Here is a 23192-nt window from a genome sequence, read left to right as displayed (position 1 = left end):
GGGGACGGGGATGGGGATGGCAAATCCGCCCCCGTCTCGTCCCATTGTCATCCCTAGATCCAACACTCATAGCTATTGACTCTGTTAAATTTTTCTTGAAAAGATAATCAAATAGTAGGTCTAAAATATATTTTGGAATTTCACACTTTTGCAACCCAAGCGTTTGTTTCCTGATGTAGTTCATGAGATCCATATGGTTCGCATGACTTGGTTTCTTCAGGTAATGTTAATTTTGAAATACATTTCAGGTGACTTATGTCCTAATTCTCCAAGTGGATGAGATCAAATTACTGGTTTTTAGTTGTTTTGAAACCAGTGATCGTCATTTGATTGACAAGAAATTAGGATGCTTGTGTAAACAAGTGATGTTAATGAATAATGTGTGTAAATCAGTCCACGCATAAACTATTACTAAACTTAACCATATATCTATCAGAATAAAAATAATAATGTATTAGACTTATACCTTCATTTTTAGCAATGGTCTCTGACCCAAAGTCAAAGAATCCAAGCAAAAGTTACGTCAAAGGAGTATTCCAACTTCCAAGTCCAAGGATTATTTTGTACTTCACGCTAAAATCATTAAATTTATTATTTCATTATTATAATTATAATTATAAACCCATTGAATATTTAGTTCTCAAATCGGATAAATCAATTGAAGAAAACGCATTTTGAATATGCGCGTATTGTACATACACCCAGAGGATTTTAGAGTCGCATAAACCTTAAATAATTTTAATTTCAAATTTTATAAAATCATAAACTCCAAATTGGGATCGGAATGCCACTTTAATGGCCATTTCAGCTGGCTTAGAATTTTCTCGTCTCCCTGTTATCCTCTCCGCTCGCCTCTCCGCCAATGTTTTCTCCAGGTATGCTCATCTAACCAAAATGTTGCCCCAATTTTCAAAGTGATATTTTTTTTTGTTTTTGAAAAAATTCAGTTTTAAGTTCTTGTAAATTAATTTCTACGCTTAAATTTGCTTTCTTTAAGGTAAGGCTGGGATATGCGGCGATAATTGAAGCATTCGATGATATAGAGAGTGAAAAAGGTGGTGATAAATTGACCTTAATTGTTTCTAATATCATTTTATTCATAGTTGTTTATTGAGTTTGGTATTGGATTTATGATTAATTATATGATTCAGTATGGCCATTGTTGCTGTTCTTAATAGTGATATTAACTTTCATGAACTACTGGAACCTTCGGAGGAACTACTAGATGACGTTATGAGCTTGGCGGTTTCTGTTAGACATGAGTATTTTGTCTCCCAGGCTATGGCTAAATATCCCAAAGCTCCATTCTCGGATCTTGTAAGGATTTTATGCCTTTGGCCCCTCATCTCAGCGCATTTTTGTTTGTTTGTTTGAACACATGCGGGAGTCTCTAATTCTTCTTTTCACAACTTTTTTATTGGTTCATGCTATTCAGATCAAATTGAATTGTGGAAGTGATGTGTTGGATATGGAAAAGACTAATTCCAATTTTAGCTATCAAGATAAATATATCAAAATACTAAGTCATTGCATGTTTCCAACTTCTCATTTACATATGATTGAAAAGCTATGCCCTGGAAAACCAACCGCATGATGCTGGACTATATAGTTGGTCACGTAGGTCTGTGCGCCTTTCATTTATTCAACTCGATGAAATTCCTCATTACCATTTTCTTTTATCTGCAGGTATTCTTTTCTCTGGCATTGTATACAAGGGTTTGCAAGATTTTTGAATGCGTCTAAGGTGGGAGGAAAAAAGTATTTGCGTCAAAACTTGGTAGTAAGATCGATTATGAGGAACTAGCATCGGGAAAGAAGTGCGACATTTGTTTGCTAGACTGATCTTTGATACCGTATACCCTATTGAGGATAGACTTCAAAATTGATTTTTTAAAACATGAAAAAGGTAATTTGAGCTTGAAAAAGACCTCACATGGTCGTTCATCCATGAATGGACCTTTAAAGCCTTTCTCGAACCATCTAGAGAACACAACTAAGCCAAATTTGGGCCACCCGCTCAAAGTCGATTATCAGCAGCCACATTGCAGCCTGGGGGGAAGCAGTTTGGGGTACTACACAGCTGAACACAAGTAGCCAATCAGTTTTTGGCGGAACATGGCCTTCTCCTATACAGTGTAAGCATGCTAGGCGGAGCCCTTTAAATGTATTATATATACTAACGACCTCATTCTATTGACGCTATTCAAATTATTTTCTAGTGGCAAACTCCTAGTTTGGTATCGGTTCCAGCAGGTCTGATTGCTTAGTTTTTGTGGTGAATTTATTTTTATCCCCAACTTGGTAATGCTTATACAGCTGCATTAAGGCAAGACAGCCCTTTTTTTTTTTTCGAAAGCAAATACAAACTTTATTCTAGGAGTTATAATTCGTTACATATATCTGTACTTGTCTTAAAATCTATCCTGCAAGCAGACAAAGATTTCTCTGACGAGGTAGGTTTTTATTAACCACCATTAACACTTTCATAATCTCCACAATCTCAAAATGGTGAAGTTCGAATCGAGCTAGCTCGTTACAATTATTGTAATAATCAAAATGAATCAACAATGTCTGCAAAATTTCCTAGAAGATTCGTAAAAATAGTACATAATCAAACCCCATCTGTTGCTCTACAGTTGAGAAAACATTTTTTGCTTTCATCTCACTTGTGTGCAGGAGCCGGACTTACACCACCAGTAGTAGGCCTGCAAGAAGAAAAGATTCCACGGTGAAAACTTTGGCCAAGATATATATCAGAGCTAATCTTCTCTAACACCAGGGGTAACCTCGCCTTTCGACATGATGTCAATCACCAATTAGTACAACAAAAGATGTAACATCGACAGCAGCATAAACTTACAGCCCAACAAAAACTTTGAATGCATCGTAAATGACCCACTGTGCTCCTGTGAGAGTGCCGATCATGACAATACGTAGAGGCAGGCCACGAGTGCATAGACCCCATAAACCGAGCTTATTCACGGCCTGGGAGATAGAGAAAAACACTGATTATGAAATTTAGCTGTCAATAACACACAATTTTTAAGTTGTCGTCGATACTTACATCGCCCACTGTTGCTCCTTTGGCATTGTTGAGGAAAGAGACGAGATTATCAGAAGGGTGTGAAACAACAGCACAGAGTACTCCGGCCAGGTACCCACCAGCGAAACTAATACCTAGTTGCAGGCTTTTGCTGCACTGATCCTTAGGAGTCGGAATGGAATATTTGTAAATAGCTTCCACAATATTCTCAAATGTCGAAAATTTCATCATTGTATCTACAATATGGATCCCAGTATGATCATTATTCAATCAAATCACTCAGCCTAAGAAGTGTTTGTTTTTAAAAAAAACTCTAAAATGGTGGAGATCATTGAACTTAACATGGAATCTGTCGTCCCCAGAGTGGAACAATCCCTTTGTAGAGCCTGCAGAAAAGAGAACCATTCATCATAATTGACTCATAATATCAGCGAGTAGAGTATCTTTGGATGGAGAAACTGTATCAAAAAAATGATTTTTCTTTAAAAACTTATGTTTGGTTGCGGTTAAACATTTAAAATCAGTAAACTTTTAATTGAAATTTTTATGGCTACTTTTCCCTGTATTCAAACACAAAGCTGCTTCTGCTTTTTACTAAAATAATAGTTGAAAATCCCCTGTTTAATATAGCACTTTCTAGCCAAGTGTTTTATGCATTCAAAATCGTCTAACAATGATAAGAGGAAAATTAGTATGAAAAAAGATTGAGTTTCATCCATACCCCAAAGGTCCTTCGGCTTTGATAAATTTTGGGAATCCATCAGATAAACCTCTAGCGAATCCGGGTTGAGTTTGAACTCGAACTTTTACTGCCTCGAAAGGACAGAGAGCAACACCAGCAATTACTTCAGCAGATGCAGATCCTGCAAGGTAGATCAAGGTCTTGTACTTGGCAGCGTATTCAGGACCAGCGATATCTGAGTAATACTTCTTGAAATATTCATAGAAACCGAACTTGCATGCTCCCTGAACGCTGTACCCGAGTAGGGTTGGTGCCCAACCCTTGAAAATACCTCTGATTCCTTGCTCCTTCAGAAGAATTCCAAAACCGGAGGAAATGCTTTTGTACTTGACCGGATCAATCTGAGGAGCAAAAGAAGACATATGAACATATAAGAAAGGATCATCTTTCGAATCACAAGCTAGAAATCTATGTATGAAAGTAGGCTCGAAAAAAAAAATAGTAGTAGCTTATAAGTTCCCATACCAAAGAAAACCATGCACGTCCCACTATAATATATCACAATATTATCTTTTGAATTCTGAATCAGAACACTGTCATTTAGATCATTGTGCTGTCCAAATTTAAAAATAATGGATTATATTTTAATATAGCAAAAATATATAATCTTCAAATTGAAATGGATCATCTATTAGAGTAGGTGTCCGACAAACCAATTTGTGACTCGAGATTTATTGACTCTAATGTAAACAATCTTTATTTTAATAATATTTTACGATTTTATTCGATTATGGCATTATCCTTTATTTGTATACCCATGCAAGCTGCATAGATAACGTCCTTGCATATACAATAGGTACCATGAGGTCTGCGTCACAACGTAAGATCATGAAACTCATTAGGAAGTGTACCGTATATTCTAAACAGGTTCCTAGTCGAATCAGCTGCCTAAAACAAGGATAAAGGTCGCTCGAGCTTGAGACTAGCATTTGTGGTGTAAACGTCATGTTTTATTAGCAAGGACATGGAGATGTCCATTCACACAGACGAGTGATCATATGATGATGCACTGAACAACCCTCCCTCGGACTGTCCAAGTGGTTCTCACTTATCGAGTGGAATAGTCCGCAATTATGGTTGTACATAATTAGTCCTTTGACCCGGGACAATGTAGGGGCTATACATACTAGCATGCACTTTGATCCGTTTACCGACTCCATCGAGGGTCATCAGGTGGCGAGGTTGGGTGTAGTTTCGAAATACGTAGGAGCAAATGCATTGTAGTCGGGGATTCACCATTCGTCTACGGGTGAAGATATCCTATGTGATCTGATAGTTAATAGTACAAGGAGTTTCTGGCCAGAGCAAGAAATGTGCTTTAGGGAAAGGTGTTTTCCTAGTTGCACATACCATGCCACTATTAGTACTCAAAGATAAATCGCATCGTTATCGAATTCATATGCAACTCTTGATATACCAATGGTTGCAGATTCGATCAGGATACATGTGTTGAAGGGATCATATTGTACGCTAACCATGACTAAAGGTTCTTGCAGGCACTATCAGTGATACCTAGGGGATCATGGGGCGATGCTACTAAATGCTCTTACCATGATCCGATGAGTGCAATCAGATATGAGTTCTGACATTCTTGATCAAGGAGTTGATGAAAAGAATGGAGTTAACTAGGGTAAACCCGAATAAGAATAAATGTTATTCTAAATCACATTGAGATGTGAACGCACGGCTAGCTGTATGCCTGAACCATTGAGGGTCACACAAGTATCGGATTCTGTTTTTCCGTTGAGATAGTCAAATTTCAAGGAGTTGGAATTTGGCGACTATAGTTTGATGGAGATCAAACAGGAAGCTTATAAAGGAGTTTATGAGCTGATTCCATAAGATGAAAGAAATGAAAGTTGGCATGATTGCTAAATAAGGAAGGAGAGTTGAACTGCCTGTTTTGTGAAGGAGTTCACTAAAACTGACAGCTACCAAATGTGGTAACTACCATATATGGTAAGTTCTAAATTTGGTATGTGAAAATTTTGATCTTCAAAATTTTCGATTTTCTTCATATGAACAATAATTGTATCATTGATAAATCGGCGCTCTCGGATCGTCGATCGGGGTTATAATGAGTTCGGAATCATTAGTGAATTTGGAATTTACTAATTAAATGGTGGTATTAGTAGTGGTGACTACTAACATGTATAAATTCCCATAAATATTTTAGAAGAGTCTAGAATTAAATTAACCAAGGAGTTAGTTTATAAATTAAATAATGATTATTTAATTTAATATACATATACATGTATATATTTTATATTGTGATATAAAATATGTGTATATGATATTATTATATCATGTATTATTAAAGATTAATAAATACATTATATATTAATTTTATGGAAGTTTAAATATAATGAAATTATTATAGTCTTTGTCGGAGAGAGACTCCTAATTAGGAGTCTCACTCTATAAATACACCATTAGGGCTCATTGTTAGATGATGAATTTTTGCACACAAAAAAAAAAAAAAATCTCCAAATTCCTTCCCAAAACCCACGGTCATGTGTGGTTGTAAGAAAATTAAGTCATGTAATTTATTTTATATTAATGACTTAATAAGCATATATAATAATTGATTAAGAATAAATTATTTCCAACCTTTGAATTGAAATTCTCGTTCAACAAAAGTTTGGTGAAGTTTCGGCCTTTTGTTTCGAAGATTACAGTCTCAACGGACAAATCGTTTGGATTTTCTAGTGCAAACCAAACGATGAAAACAGTTTTCGAATGTGGACCTAATTAGACGATCAAAGTTGAAGAGCCGTTCGTAGGAATTAATAAAAAGGACTATTTCCGTGAAAAATCGGAATAGTTTGGAGTCCAATCGTCGAGAACGCAAATGTATAATTATAAACATCCTATGAATGTTTTTAAATACACGACGACCAAGGACAAAAAATTTTTAAACTTCCGCTGCGTCTTGGGTGTGAGAATACGATGTCCCAACATCATCTTATTTTAAACCCGAAAAACCAGAACCTTAAATCATACAACCCAAATATCACATTTTGAATTAAAATGCATCACAAGCAGTTATAGGATATAGAAAAATCTCATATGCTACATTAAATGTCTAAATAAGTTTTTAAACAAACACCCTCTTAATCTATTTGATGATGATAATGATTTAAAATGAATAGAAAGGAAAAAAAAGAATTAATTCTATCCTGCTCAGATTGCATTTAAACATGAAAAAATCTCTAACTCGAATATATTTAATACAAAAGAACATTTAAATTTTGTAGAAAAATTATAATAATGCGAGGACGCCTGAATCATATACATACACATATCTATATTATATATATGTGTGTGTGTGTGTGTGTAACCTGCATATTGCACTTGACAAGATCAAGAGGGGTGACAGCCGTGTGAGTAAGGCCACAGCTCAAGATTCCTCCTGCTGTGCAAGCCGCGTAAAAAGCCGGCGAGAACATCTCTATCCTGCTCTCCTTCGGCGCCGGGATCACAAAGTTCTGCTTGATCCCAGCCATTGACGGCGGCGATGCCTCCGAATCAGACGGCCCAGATGTATACCTGACAGCGGCCGGAACCAGGGTCTGCTCCAAATTCACATATCTCTTCAATGTAATCGAAGAAGAGTAAAGGAAACCTGGGATCAAAGACTGCGTTGGTGGTTTTTCAGAGAAGCCCATTTTTCGAAACTTTTCTTGAAACGATTTGCTAAAGTTGGATGAAGAAAAGAATAGATTTTTCGCGTGATTAAAATGAATTTGGTAAGAATTGATGAGAGGACATTTAAAGGTCCGAGGAAATTGGAATTGGTCGGAAATGGCAGCGTTTTCAAACAAAATTGTTGGTTGGTCCTTCCCTCGCGTACGCTTGTTATATTTATTTGGGCTGCGCATAAACATTGTATTCGATTTCACACGTCTTTATTCACGATAATGAAAACTCATATATAATTATCGTAAGTATCAATTTTATGAAACAAATATGTACTCATTTCTTGTACTAAAAATATTACATTTCACTTATATTAAAAGTATTACATTTCATTCTAAGTATAAATCGGGTCGATCCGTCTCACGAACATAAATCTTTCATATCGTCTCGCATGAGACCAATTCATCCGTGATATGAATATTTGACACTCCAGCTCGAGCTCAGCTCGAAAAAAATTGAAATATTCGAGTTGATTTGAGTATTAATTTTTGAGCTCGAGATTGACTCGATATTCGTATCCAAATGGATTTTATAAAATCTAGAAGATTGCTTTCAGATTAATTGAATATTGGTTTTGCTGAATTATATGGTCGACAAAGCCATTTTCTTAATCTCTTGTTTAATTTCATGTGCTTTCTTTATCGACACGGATTTGAATTGAATAAATCTACATATTTCATATTTATTCGAGGTAACTTTATTATTATTATTATTATTATTATTATTATTATTATTATTATTATTGATGATTTTTTTTCCGTAGACAAACTCGATAGTTGATAGAAAATTAATAGCATTTGTGACTTCTAATTCCTTAAATTAATTCTATATAATGTGTTTTCATTTTCTATTAGGTATGTTTGGTGTGAGTGATAAATGAATGATAAATTGTTAAACCCATGTTTGTCTAATTTTTATGGGCCTAATTAATCAAGAAGCACGTGTAAAAAAAACTATACTTAGTTGAAAAGACATCATTTTCTTTTAGAATGATTCACTATCTACTTCTTAAAATATAACATAAATTACAAATTTACTCACGAAAGAATCCACAAGCTGGCCGATTGGTTCACATAATGTGCCACTACTTCGTGTAAGCCTAGGGGTGTCAATCGGGTGGGTTGGGTCGGGTTTCGGGTCAACCCGCGAATTTTTTTTTTTTCAACCCGAACCCGAAGCAACCCGAACACGAACCCGTATAACCCGACTCAACCCGTCTAACCCGCGTAACCCGAATTTTATTTATTTATTTTAAATTTTTTTAAAAAAATTAATTAAAAAAAATCAAAATAATAAATAATAATAATAATATTTTAATTTAACACATAATAACAAAATTTTCGATTTAAATTTGAAAGTTTAATCGTAGAAAATTAAAAGTATATTTACTAAATCAAATAAAAAATTGTTAAAAAAATAATAATATGCAAAATAAATATTAAATTATGAAAATTTATCATATAAATATACAATAAATTTTGTTCAAACATACAATATATAAAAATATAGGTAATATTTTGAAAAAAAAAAAGTTCGCGGGTCAACCCGCGACCCAACCCGACCCAACCCGAAACCCGCCTAACATGGCACTAACCCGAATCCACCCAACCCGAACCCGAAAAACCCCAACCCGAACCTGATTTTTTTCGTGTTGGGTCGTGTCGAGTTGACGGGTCGTGTCGCATTTTGACACCCCTATGTAAGCCCACTATATACCCATAACTTTAATTAATTATTATTTAATTTGACAAAAAAATTTATTTGATATGATATTTTTTATTTAATAGCTATTTTATTTATTTTGTATAATTACGTTTTTTTATAGTATTTGTACAAAAAACTTCGAAGTTTGATGCTAACACATATATGTATATCATAATATTAATAATATCGACACTTTTATCATGATATCATGATATTTATACAGATACTATAAAAAAACGTAATTATACAAAATAAATAAAATAGCTATTAAATAAAAAATATCATATTAAATAAATTTTTTTGTCAAATTAAATAATAATTAATTAATAGTGGGTTTAATGGCACGTTATGTGAACCAATCGTCTAGCTATATTTGTTCTATTTCTAGCGACAAATACCTTTCTACAATTAAAAAAAATTATTTTTTTAGCATTAACTTAGTTCAAGAATCTGAATTTTATCAACTAGTTGATATATAAATCGAATTGAAATTTAAGAGTTTTGAAGGTTAGAACCTACGTGATTTGAACTCTATTCTTTGATGGTTTATATTTTTTTTTATTTGCACACACACTACATAAATAATTACACGATGAAACTAAATAAAATTAAAAAATAGAGAAAAAATAACTAGAAATCAATATTAAAAATGAGATAATATGCAAAATCATATTAATTTTTATTAAAAAAATAAATTGTCAGATAAATATATAATCTATAATTTAAAATTTTATAAAATATTTATTTATTAACAGTTGAACACACGGTTTTGAAAACACTGCTACAAATATCATTTTATATACTAAATTGTCATCAATGCTAGTTTAGGGTATTTTTCTCTCAACAACACAAAATGTAAAATTTATCATACTCATTAAAATCTTACCAAACAAAACATGTTATATCACAACACATTATATATCATTACTTTGAGTTTTGTCGTCAATCCAATTAGTTATCCTATCCTACACACCTTATTAGGTGATTGAAAACTTATTTGCTTAATTTTTTAAGAGTTGTCAAACAATAGATGTTCTGTAAAATAAAAAATTGTTTGCTTTGACCTGGAAAGAATGAGAATATATTCATGCTATTTTCTTCCAATTCGCAGGCTTCCCATTGATTTTTCAACATGTTTCTCGAGTGTGGTTTGGTTTCTTGCACACATCACATCATATTGGTCTTTGATTGCTTCCTCTTCGGTCTCTTTGCTGTCCATTCCCAAGAGTTACAACGGCTGAACCCTCAAAATCAATTTTTTGATCTGTTGTTTCCTTAAGAGCACCTCCAATGGGAGGTTGATGGCATGAGGTTTATAAAATAAACCTCACCAAACAAAAAATCTTGCATGGGTACATGGTTTGTTTGTTTTAAACCATGTTTATTGTGTGGGTCCCACCACAATATAAAAATTGTGCTAAACTTTTTTTTTGTTATTTCTTTAGTTTGATATATGGCCCACACAAATTCATGTAATTGTTCATTCCTTTTTACATGCATTTCGATTCTTTTTTTTTTTTTTTTTTTTATTTTTTTTTTTTTTTTTTTTTTTTGCATAATTTTTTTTATTTCATTTAAAAAATAATAATTATTCCATTTTTGGCTATAAATAGACATAGTCTCATTCTCTGCCCAATACTATCATTTTTCTTTCAATTTACACCATTACATTTTCTTTCTTGCTATCCACATATGGATAAAAATTACCATCAATATTGGATGAATTTGTTGGGTTCTTCCAACTCACAAGATAATAAAATTTCGATGATGTTTTTATTTTATTATTTTTTTTATAAATTTTTCAAATTTCGATAATTATAAAAAAATTGTATGATTAATTAAATAATTTTGATGATGTTTTTATTTTATTATTTTTTTATAAATTTTTCAAATTTGCTAAATTATAAAAAAAAATTTATGATTAATTAAATAATTTTGAAAATTATATTGATTAGTATAAATATATATTTAGTCAAATATATAAGTGAAAGTAAAAAATAAAGGTCGTAAATTAAAATGAGTAGATGAATGAGTGATTTGATAGTGAGGTCTACAAAAATTGTGTTTTTGGGTTTATGATTGGGGTGGAAAAGTTTAAAAATAATGAGGTTTTCAACTTTTGATGTGGCACAGAATAAATCTGATGATAAGGTTTATGACTGAAGATGCCCTAAGCATCACCGATCGGCGTGCCTCTTCTCTCATAACTTCAGAAAAAGCTTCACGAATGGATGGGAGCGGCTTGTGCCCCAAAATCTTAAGATATAATATCTTAGATTTTAATTTAGAGAAAAGACAAAAATTAATTAAAAATCTCATTATTGTCTCTCAAATTAGTCTAGAAATACAAAACACTTATTTTTTTAATTTAGATAAAAGACAAAAATTAATTAAAAATAAAATATTGCTTTAAGTAATCACATATTATATGATAATTTTGTGGCAGGAAATAGACTTGTTTGAAGAAAAAACATGGGAAAATCCTAGTGCCAGCATCTGGTACTAGAAGAAGGTGGAAAGAAGTAGAGTTTTGTCTTCTTGGCAGGCCTAAATAAAGAACTCGATGAGGTTAGAGGCCGGATTAAGGCCCAAAAATAGAATAATAATTTATTCTTGCTATTTTTCTTACATGATTTGTTTTCTATATTTATCCTTAAGATATAATATCTTAGATTTGAATAGAGTCTTATTCTAATAAACTCTTATTTTCATGTTTGTAGGATTTGTTTTTTTGGAAAGATAATGAGGTCAATATATGAAGATCTATATATACGAAGTATTGGGAGAAGAACGACGATCACTTTTGCAGATACGAGAGCTGCTGGAGTTTTTCTCTGAACCTACACAAAGTTCAGAGTTGAAGATTTTTATGTTGAAGAATTTGTGTGATTGATTCACATATTCCGTGTTGCTGATTGGTGTTGACGACGCTCAAGAACAACACTGCGTAAAGTGTTCGGTGAAGAGTGACTTCGTCTCGTTTAAGTAATACGATTCTTTTTGTTTCATTCATCTAGTATTTACTTTGAGTTTTTGATGCATTTTAATTTCTTGGAGTGTCAAGGAATTTAGTTTTGTTATTCTCACTAGTATTGTTTTGATGTAAATGATTTACATATTTTTTTAGTTAATTTTTGCCATGAGGCATTGCACAAGTATTCGTACTTGTTCATAAGTTAAATTTGGTCTTTATTTATTAAAATTATACTTGTGTGTCAATAATTAATTTTCGATGCATGTTGGGTGTTGGTATTGACAACACCCAAGCACAACACTAACTTCTGATATACACAGTTTAATTTATTTCCTGTTCGTTTTTTATCAACAAGGTCCTTTCAAGTGGTATCAGAGCAAACTCTTGATATACTAAGTGATTGATTCTGGTTTACTGTTGTTTTTACAAGAAATATAACGATAGCTCGATGGAAGCATTGACTTCAAGTATTGCCTTTAGACCACCGGTCTTGGATGGATCAATTATATGTTTTGGAAAGTCAAGATGAGGATGTACATAAAATCCATCGAGGAAAGAGCTTGGCAACGAGTTCTAGACGGTTGGTCACCACCTAGAATTGTTGATGTTGATGGTGACACTCGAGTTGAAGCTGATAGTGCATGGTCTAATTATGAGGTCAGACATCAAATTTCAACTCAAAGGCACTCAATGCCATCTTTACATCTGTTGATGTCAACATGTTCAACCTTATTACCCACTGCATATCTGCCAAAGACGCTTGAGACATTCTCCAAAGATACTGTGAAGGATCAGAAAGTGTTCGTAGAACTAAACCGATGATGTTGACCTCCAAATTTGAAAGCCTTGTGATGGAAGAAAATGAGACCATTGTTGAATATGATCGAAGACTTCGGGACATAGCTAATGAGTCTTTTAGTCTCGGTGACCATTTGTCTAATGAAAGACTTGTCAGCAAGTTACTGAGATCCCTTCCGAAACTGTTTAACATCAAGATCTGTTTTATTGATGAGTCGAATGACACATTTACATTGAATCTGAAAGATTTGATAAGCTTTCTCAGGACATTTGATATGGATTTGGATCTACAAAGAAGAGATAAGGGGAAAGCCATTGCATTGCAAGCTACTGATGACTCCTTCAACAATCTAATTTAGGAAGCAAATGAATCTGATCTCGGTGAGGAGTCAATCTCCTTGATTACTAAGAAGTTCGGTGATTATTTGAAGAGGATGAGAGACAAGAAGAAAATTATGCAACCACTGAAACCTTCTTTTGGCCCTTCTGACAGAAATAAACTGTATACACCTGCTCAAGGGTATTTTAAACCTAGAAATAAAGTGATGGCTAGACCAGAAACTAAAATATTGGATTCTGTACAGTGCAGAGAATGTTCTAGATATGTGCATTATGCAAATGAGTGTGCAAATCGACTTTGCAGAAATAAAATAATGGCAGTTTCCTTGAGTGATGAAGATTCTAATGAAGAGCTTGAATCCAGTAAAAGAGATGATTTTACATCACTATCTGCCATTTTGAAAAATACATGCAAACTGTAGGTCAATTCACTTCGTGTTGCCACTGTTGCAATACCGGGCCGCGACACCATATCAAAGTCACTGTGCCTTAATGCAAAATCTCTTGGGAACTCGGGCTGTGAAGAAATTCAGGAATATGACCAAAAAGAGCTTACTATAGAGACTGTCCAGATGATGTATGAAGAGCTGTATGATGATTGACTTAAAAGAAATGAGACAAATTCGATGCTTTCAAAAGAGAATACTGAGTTAAAAAGCAATTTGTCTCGACTTGAAATCTTATTGAGTAGAAATGATCTTGAACTTTGCAAAGTCAATGATGATCTTGAGAAGGCCTCAAAAACCCTTGCAAAATTCAACTCAAGTTCATCAAAGCTTGACTCAATGTTAACAATGAGAAAGGATAGCAAAGCTGGTTTTGGATATGTTGAAAGCGTATATGAACATGGTGAATCTTCCAACTACCGATCAAAATTAACTGTATTTGTAAAGGGAAGTTTAGACAATTCGGTCCCTTTAATGGATAACGCTCATGTGAAGACTCCACCAATCTCAAAGCTAGTCTCGGAACAAAGGCCGAAACAAATCAGAGTTTGTTTTAATATTTTGAAAGTTGATCATCTAGTGAAGACGTCACAAACCAAAAGCCAGTGTCAACTTCTAAACCAAAGAAAAGAAAACGACAATTTATCTGCCACTACTGCCATAAGCCTGAGCACATCAAGCTCTTCCGCTACAAACTAAGAGATGACTACCTGAATTGACAATCAAATCGGGTGTTTGCACAAAGTGTTCCTCAACACTAAGCACATCACCACAGTCAAAAGTCGTTCCACAAGGAAAATATGGGTATCTAAGACTGTTATTCGATGTAATGTCATTTATACTTCTTTAAAAACTAACATTGCAATAACTTGGTACTTTGACAGTGTGTGCTCACTCCACATGACCGGATCTAAAGAACACCTCACAGATTATGTTGAAGTAAAAAATGGACATGTAACCTATGGTGGTGGTGCTAAAGGAAGAATTGTAGGTAGAGGAACCCTGAATGTTGATGGGTTTCCTGAACTTCACAATGTTCTACACGTTCTACACGTTGAAGGACTTAATTCTAACTTCATAAGCATAAGTCAACTTTGTGATGATGATTTGCATGTTAGGTTCAGTAAAAATAATTGTGAAGTTTTTAATGACGTCAATGTTTGTGTAATGTCAGGTGCTCGGTCTGCTGACAATTGCTATCAATTGGGAGAAGGTGATGATTTCCAAAGTACTAGGTGAGTGATTTGGACCTATGACATTAAAAATTGGGACATGTGAGCTTCAAGACCTTGAAGAATCCTTGTAAGTTTGATGTTGTGAGAGGTATGCCAAATTTAAGTTCAGGTAATGCATATGTCTGTGGTCCGTGTCAGAAAGTTAAACAAACCCGTGTTGCACACCCGGTGTTGCAACACTTTGGGACAACACGGTGACTTGAACTCTTGCACATGGATCTAATGGGTCCAATGGATGTTGACAGCTTGGGACGTAAGAAATATTCGTTTGTCTGTGTTGATGTTTTGTCGCGTTTTACTTGGGTAAGTTTCTTTAGAGAAAAATCTGATACTTTTGAAGTTTTTAAGAAATTGCATGCTAGAATAACCAATTTACATGAATTGATGGTGGTTAAAATAAGAATTGATAATGGTAAGGAGTTCAAAAAATCTCATTTTACTTCCTTGTGCGATAAGAAAGGTATCACTCATGAATTTTCAGCTCCGAAGACCCCTCAACAAAACGGTATAGCTCAAAAGAATAATCGAACCCTTCAAGAAATGGCTCGGGTCATGCTAAGTTTCAAAAATATGTCGAAACACTTATGAGCCGAAGCCTTAAATACTGCATGCCACATTTTCAACCTTGTATTTTTAAAGATTGGATCTACCATGACATACTATGGAATCATCATGAGAAAGAAACCAAACCTTAAATATTTTTACATCTTTGGTTGTGTTTGTTACGCCTTAAATGATCGAGAACACCTTGCAAAATCCGATTCCAAAAGTGATAAATGCTTATTTCTTGGATACTCAATTAATAGTCGGGCTTATCGTGTGTTTAATTTGAGAACTAGGACAACCATTGAATCGATTAATGTTGTGTTTGATTATTTTGCAGACCTAACAGGAAGAACTAAGGAGGATGATACTGAAAGACTGCTAGATGTAAGTTAACCATTGACCACAAATGGTGTTGAGTCTGGTGTTGAGACCAGTGAGACAACAAACCAAACAGAATCACTAGAGGATGATGACAATGATGATGGGTTAATAATGAAAGAATGGACAAACCAAATAGAATGCACGCCAACCTTTCTGTGCACATAAGATGTTAAAACTAATTATTTTTGGTTATTTGCACTTTGGAAACATGCATTTTGGTTACCTTGCTTATTAAGATGTCTGACTTTGGGTTTTCCCCTCATGTAAAATTGTCACAATAATATGTCCTGAACACGATTCTTCCATTTATAAACTTACATGGTGATGGAGATCATCCACTTGCATCTTTCTTACACCAGTAGAACCTATTTTCCATCTGTGTTGAATACAGAGCAAATTGATGCATCAATTTTCCTGCATTTCCAAAATTTGGCTAAGTGAATCTCCTTTTCTTATAGTTTGTGTTGCAGCAGCTTGACAATCCACCGTCAAAGAAGGTTAAAGCTATATATACTAAATGAAATAAGGCGTCAATGATGTTTGTACCCGCGGTTAGAATAATTCTTTACCGTTGCTTATCAGAAAGAATATTCTTTGGTTTGCTTCTCATTCACAATTTTTCATTCTTGCAGCTTGAAGTTGTGTAGAAAAGGTGATCCATCAGGTCAGTGCTTTTGTCATTTTCCACCGTCGAGTAAGTAAGAAGTCTGATTTCTTGACGGTGGAAAATGACTTCTTACTTGAGTAGCATTTGTTGTACAAGAGTTAAACTTGCAAATTGAGTAATCGAACTTGATCGGTATTTATACACTGTTTTAGTTGCTTGAGATAGTACTTTGAAGGCTTGAAGATATTGAAACAGACCAAAATGGCTATAGTGCTGTCAGGATTTTACAAATTTAGCTGTCAAATATGTAAATAATTAAAGAACTAAGGTCATAATAGTAGTCTAAACAATACCACAAAAATGACTAGAACTCAAACTCTGAATAGCTCGATTAGTGCTCAAGCTTTTTAAATTATATGTACTCGAACTAGACTAGATTAGCTATTCGAGTGGTTCTTACTCGAACCGAAATTGGTCAAAAGATAGAGCTTGAGTGGAAATATGATTGAACCACTGGCTAATTGCATACAAACTGCCTCTCCTTCCCTTTCTCATGGTCTGTATCCCAACTTCCATAAGACAAGTATAAGAACTGATACATGTTGTGGATCTTATAAGAGAAAAAATGTGTATATTTGTTTGATTAGCAGGGATGATGTTTTTCTCATACATGATGGAAAACTTGAATCTGGGTTCATTTTCTTACGTTGAATACCTAGCACACATCCATCAACAAATTCAAGGTAAAATGACAAATATTTGATGTTTATTTCTTATTTCCCATCACTTTTTATCATTTGTCACATTTGATTTGCAATGTATTATTGAGAATCAATCATATGTTGTATTATTTAGATTCAGAGTAGTCGGTCGTCGCGATTTTGAGGTATATATAGTTTACAATCGAAGTAGAAGTTAATAGATGTTCAAGAACTAAATTTGATTTTCGTTATAGGAAGTTCTATCTTTTATTTATTATGTTCATTTGCTATGGACTATTTTATATCTTGACTTTATTGGTTCTTGCTTAAATATTCATCATGCATGCAGAACACACGTGCATTGACGCAAATGCAGTATTTTGGTAACAAAAAGGCAGAAATATTATGATGAATTCATCTAACACGAAAGTTTCAAAATTTTAGCCTTATTTAAACTCTGATAACACCATACATTCTCTATAATTACATTTTGGATTTTATTTTGTAAGAAACAAGTCTTACAAATCCTAAGTGTGGTGACGTGAAATAAAACACAAATCCCTCCACACTTTAGATTTACACTGTCCTCAGTGTCATGTCATTTAAAAATAATATAAAATTTGGATATAGAATAGTAAGAGAACACTTCCTTGACAGTGTTGCTTTAAGTTCCGTGGAGTGGTACATGGGGATGGTAGAATTTCTCACTGCTGGAAATCTTTTATTTCAACAGTTTAGCTTTTCCAGAATCTAAATCATCTTACTTCATTCCAATATTCCCTGCACACACCAAAATCACCGAAGATTATCCTAACAACATGAAAAATAAAAAATAAAAAAATAAAATAAAACGAAATAAAATAAATCACTGGGTTGCCTCCCAGCAAGTGCTAAATTTATTGTCTATAGCTAGACTATGGAGAAGCAGCCATCAAATAGTGGCTTCCGTCCATAGTAAATATCATACAATATTACATATGGGTCTCGATTATATGTGCCCTCAAGCTTGGCATGATATTGACATTGTAAGCTCGTCGCTCTAGCAACACTCGGCATAAACTGATTATTAGGGGAAGAACAATCCAATCAATGATAAAGCTCGAAGAGGATGTAATATTCTTGAGTTTGCGTTGATAGAAATAAAGAATCTGCTGGTGGAATATGTGTTAAAACCATATTTGAGTTCAAATCCTTCGCCTTCTGTTCCTCTACATCTTCCAACTTCACTTCTGCCTCACTTTGCGCAGAGATTCCTCGAAGAATTCTTCTTCCTCCAGCTTCACTTCTGCCTCATCTTTGCATAGGGATTGCTCATAGAATTCTTCTTTCTGATTGGTCATTAATTGATCGACAAAAATCGCTTCATTCTCTTGGTGGATTTCGGACACTGGTTGCAGTAGAATCTCAATCTGTTCATCGATGAAACACAAAGAGTTGACCATCTTCTCCCACTAGGCCATGATTTCAACTAAATGTGCACTACGCTCTTCTTGTTGATCAAATGGTTGGTTTAAAAAATTGGGGCAAAATTTTGGAGGATATTGGTGACTCTAACCCTGCAGTGAAGGATCACAATGCCAGTGGTAGTCGAAATATGCCATATCATCTAACAAGTGCATCGCACTATTGTATTCTCTATTAAATAAGTGACTACCAGTTGCTAAAGCTCCATAATTTACCCAACTTCTTGTTGCCTCATCCAAACCAAAATATAAAATTTGAATAAGAGTGTAGTTTGACAAATCATGAAACCGAAAGTTGTTTACCAGATCATTGAATCTCCCCCAAGCAGCATAGAATGGTTCCGAGTATTGTTGGGCAAAATTCGTGAACACTCCCCGATGATCCATCTTGAAGTACCTCGCAATAAAACAAATAAATTAGAAAAAATAGAAAAAAAAATCGTCTAGTCTAAGCAAACAATATATTCTAATATTAAATAAATTAGTCCCCGGCAAAGGCGCCAAAAACTTGACCGACGATTTCGGTTGGGAATAAATCTAGCAAGCGGGCTAGGTCAAGTTATAGTAAATGGATGATGAGTCCAAGTATCGATCCCACAGAGACTGATATTTAATTACTAGAATTTTTATCATTTAACTTAAGCTAGACAAAATAAATAAAAAGATGATATGTGGATTATTAATCTAAAATATTAAATAAAATAATATCAATTAAAACGACGGATTCAGATATCAAGGAGGGATTCAAATTCAAATAAATAACTAAGACACACAACGGTACCAAACTCTACTATGTTGACACGTGTTAAAATCTAATTAATTATTTAATTATTGACAATCACGGTGAAATCTCCAATTTTATTTATTAAACGATTCCTCGAGTTAATAAACATATTTAAATCTAACAGTCCAACTATTTCTAATTGAATTTAATTAGATCTAAATGCATTAAATATTCATGGAATTTCAGTTTTCACCTAAAACCGCACACTGAAACTGAATATTATTTCTAGTCATTTTAACCATGTGTTGATGACGTCTTTGTTGCTATATTTAATCAATCATCTTCCGATTCATGATTAATCAACAGACTTGTAAATAGTTGATCAGGCTATTAACAAGAAATATTAAACTAACGTCAATCAATAATTAAAATCAAGATAAATAATATATTAAAAATAAACAAAACATCAAACAAAGTATTGTTTGTCCCTATCGTGGTCTTAGTCAAAATGAAATTATTCCATGAATTCAAAACAAAAGTGAAAAGTCATATTTAAGTTCATAGAAGAAAACACAATTAAGAATGAGTGAAAGGAATTCTCAGTGATTTGTGGCGTGTGATGAGGAATTCCTCCAGCTTTTGCCTTTGTTTTCCTCCCTGTTTCTTTTCTCTTCTTCTTCCCTGGTGTTGTCTTCCGTATAGTCTTCTGTTCTGCACTTCCGTCTTCTCTCCTCTGCCTCTCTCCTTTGCTGTTACGGATCTCCTCTCTTCTGTTCACTTCCGTTATCTTTCCTTTCTTCTCTCTCCTCTACCTCTCTCTTCTTTTCTCTCACTGTTCACGTCTCTGTACACTTCTGCCTCTCTCTTCCTTCTTGCTTCTCTGCATCTCTCTTCCGCGCTGATTTTTTCTCTTTTTGCGCCTCTTTTTCACGCTTCTGCCTCTTCTCCTTTTATACCTACTCAATGGGCTTAATCCTCCAATTCCTTGAATCCCATGTCAAGTTCAAAAATTGATATTATTGTAGAGATTTTATTTTTCAAGATATGCAAAGATTTTCGTACAAACTTCAATATTATCAAGGAATAAAATATAAAATATTTTATTTCCTTTCTTTTGGTATTTTGTTTCTTTTGAAATTTTGTAAAATCATTTTATCTCCCAATTTAGGCATTTTTTCCTCTTCTATTCAAATCTACACTCATTATAAAATTAATTAAGATAAGCACAAAACTAGGGATAATAGTAGGCGTGACTTTGCATTACCATTTTTTTTAAAAAAAAATTTATGTCAATTTAGTACACATAATACATCAGTTTCAATTTTATTTTAATTTAAATTTTTCTATTACAAAAATATATAATATAATAAAGCGTTCAAAATTAATAATTTTGTATTTTTGTAATTTTAAATATATATGTGTACGTTGTTTCTTTACACTGACCGAGACGTCAAGTTTTTTTTTAAATATAGAAAAACCCAAAACAAAGGAAGTAGTGGTAACTAACCAGTAAACTAGTAAAAAAAACATAAATACTAACAAGTACATGAGTCAAAGTCAAGTTCTTTATTCTAATTCTAACAAGATAAATAGACACGCTACTACTGTTCGTCTACGAAAAATTACATGTGTACAAGGCCACCCAGTAGGTTGCAGATTCACATGAAAACAAATTTTTTTAATTAATGACTTTTTTTTCCAAATATCAAAGCGTCGCCAGCCTAAAATACACTAAACAGTGAAAAAAACCCTTAATATTAACTTATTCTCATATTTAAATAATATAATTATATTTAAAATACAAACTTTGAATATTTTTTTTTAACAATCAACAATTTATATTTATTATTACTTTCTTATTAGTATTCCTATTAGTAATTTTATACTGTGATTAATATTCAAAATAAAAAATATAACAAAATTATACTTAATAGTATAATACAACCGAACAAAATTATAATTACATTAACATAATATAATTAATACAATTAAAATATAAGAAATTTTTGAAATTACCTTTTCAAATGTAGTTATACGGAATTTATAATTGAAGCAACGAACGATGTTTAATAACTGCAATAAATTACAAACATTATCAAACATATTATAAAAAAAACAATATTGAAAGAAAAAATAAGGATTTGACTGAGACTCGGCACAATTCTGCCAAATTCTGATACTAAGCACAATTCTCCAAAATCAAATTTTGAATTATTGATACTCGACGTAATTCTCTCGCATTCTGAACAAATAAAGCCACGAATCGTTGTGCGCAAATGAATCACAAGAAATGCGGAAGATGGATTTTCGGTAATGAATCAGAAGAAATATCGAAATGTTCGAAAAGAAAGCTCGGTGTATGTGTTCGAAAGGCTCGGGACAGTTTAAATAGGCAGAAGTCACGGATTATAAGAATCCGTAGCCGACTACCACGGATTCAGAATCCGTGCAGCAGTGTCACAGATTCTAAGAATCCGTGACGCACACTTTTTCTTTTTCTTTTTTTTTAAAAAAAAAAGTTGAATCCGTGAAAATTTTCAAACGGATTGTTATACTTTTAAAAAGTTTTCAGATTTGTTATATTTTAATAAATACATTTTTAATGTTTCAAAAAAAAAAAATTAAATAAATACATTTTTAATTAATATTATTTAAAAAAAAACCCCCCAAAACTGAGAGGGGTGAGTCACCACACATAGCCCAATGTTGTCATAACTTCGTGACTCGTATTTTCTGCTGAGATAAGTCAATAATTTTCGATGTCATATCAATATTTTTTTTATGATATGTTAATATTTTTCGGTGTCATATTATATTTTTTAGTGTCACATCAATAATGAAGTCAAAATAGCCAGAAATTTAAAAACTAATGTACTAAAACTAAATTTTAAAATTGATGTGGACCGACACTCAAAATTAAAGAAGTTAATGAAAAAAAAAAACATTTTTCCAATCCTAAATAAAAAAGAGAGAACATGAAAAAGTCGAAACGTATATAATAGAACACTAACCGAAAAATGAACAAACATTTATGTTGATGAACGAAAACAGTTCATTTTTTTCTATGATCAAAACCATAGTTTTTACAGAAAAAAAAAATAAAAATCATTATTTCAAACAACATACATAAAGAATAACGAAAACAGTACCAACACAAGAATTCCAAATTAATATGAAGATATATCACCGGACAAGGTTCGGCATCGCTGCCTCCAACATCAGCCGCACCGATGACTTCTTGAACGGCAGTCGCCGCCACCTGCTGCATCACCCCTTCCACCACTCCACCCATCGCATCCATCAACAAATTGCTTCCAAAACCACCTCCAATCGGCTGCTGATTGTTCTGCATCAAGTATTGATTTGACGGAACTGGTCCATTGAATCCACCCGGATTTACTGGGCCCTGGAACTGGTTAAACCCATGGTGACTGGGGATCCCAGTGGTACTGGCGCTGTGCATCAGTTGACTATGATAATGAGAAGTATTTGAACTTGGTAGCTCGTGATGGTGCTGCAGAATCTGCAGCTGAGATGCCGTACAGTCCATATGAACATCAAACTGGCATGAATCACATCGGTATAGCCACTGCTTCTCCCCGATCATGCGACAAATATCGCACGAGAATCCCTTGGAATTAGTATAAGGAGTTTGAAACGTGAGATTGAGATCGCAGGGATGGGCTCGGTGTCTGATCTTGAGTGGCTTGATAGAACAGTGGACATGGAGATCATAACTGCAGTGGCTGCAGTGGTAGCTCCAGCCGTCTCCAAAGCGGCTACAGGCGTC

The 23192-nt window shown here is 33.6% G+C and overlaps 1 protein-coding gene and 1 long non-coding RNA gene across 2 annotated transcripts; one reads left to right on the top strand and one right to left on the bottom strand.

Moving 5' to 3' along the window:
- The first annotated feature begins 724 nt into the window (after nt 1–724).
- LOC140960377 (uncharacterized) lies at nt 725–1757 on the top strand. The gene is made up of 3 exons (XR_012172157.1): nt 725–875; nt 998–1317; nt 1687–1757. It is a non-coding gene; the product is annotated as an uncharacterized lncRNA (long non-coding RNA).
- Nucleotides 1758–2280: 523 nt separating this feature from the next.
- On the bottom strand, nt 2281–7607 carry LOC140960376 (mitochondrial phosphate carrier protein 3, mitochondrial-like). Its single transcript, XM_073418628.1, has 6 exons — nt 7127–7607; nt 3765–4126; nt 3386–3429; nt 3065–3279; nt 2861–2985; nt 2281–2705 (listed from the first exon to the last, which is right to left on the bottom strand). The coding sequence occupies exons 1-6, from the start codon at nt 7451–7453 to the stop codon at nt 2663–2665; spliced, it is 1116 nt and encodes a 371-aa protein (XP_073274729.1). The 5' UTR covers nt 7454–7607; the 3' UTR covers nt 2281–2662.
- Nucleotides 7608–23192: the final 15585 nt, after the last annotated feature.

This window comes from Primulina huaijiensis, chromosome 15 (genome assembly GCF_012295235.1).
Source record: "Primulina huaijiensis isolate GDHJ02 chromosome 15, ASM1229523v2, whole genome shotgun sequence".
Lineage (NCBI taxonomy): Eukaryota > Viridiplantae > Streptophyta > Magnoliopsida > Lamiales > Gesneriaceae > Primulina > Primulina huaijiensis.
The sequence above is the reverse complement of the archived record's forward strand: the minus strand, read 5'-3'. Positions and strand labels throughout refer to the sequence as shown.

Bases quoted from the DNA above. Each gene is read 5' to 3' on its own strand.
- LOC140960376 (XM_073418628.1), bottom strand. From the start codon at position 7,453: ATGGGCTTCTCTGAAAAACCACCAACGCAGTCTTTGATCCCAGGTTTC. The intron at 2,986-3,064 runs GTAAGTATCGAC...TCTATCTCCCAG, and splicing joins AAGGAGCAACAGTGGGCGAT to GCCGTGAATAAGCTCGGTTT. The intron at 2,706-2,860 runs GTAAGTTTATGC...TTCTTCTTGCAG, and splicing joins TTCAAAGTTTTTGTTGGGCT to GCCTACTACTGGTGGTGTAA.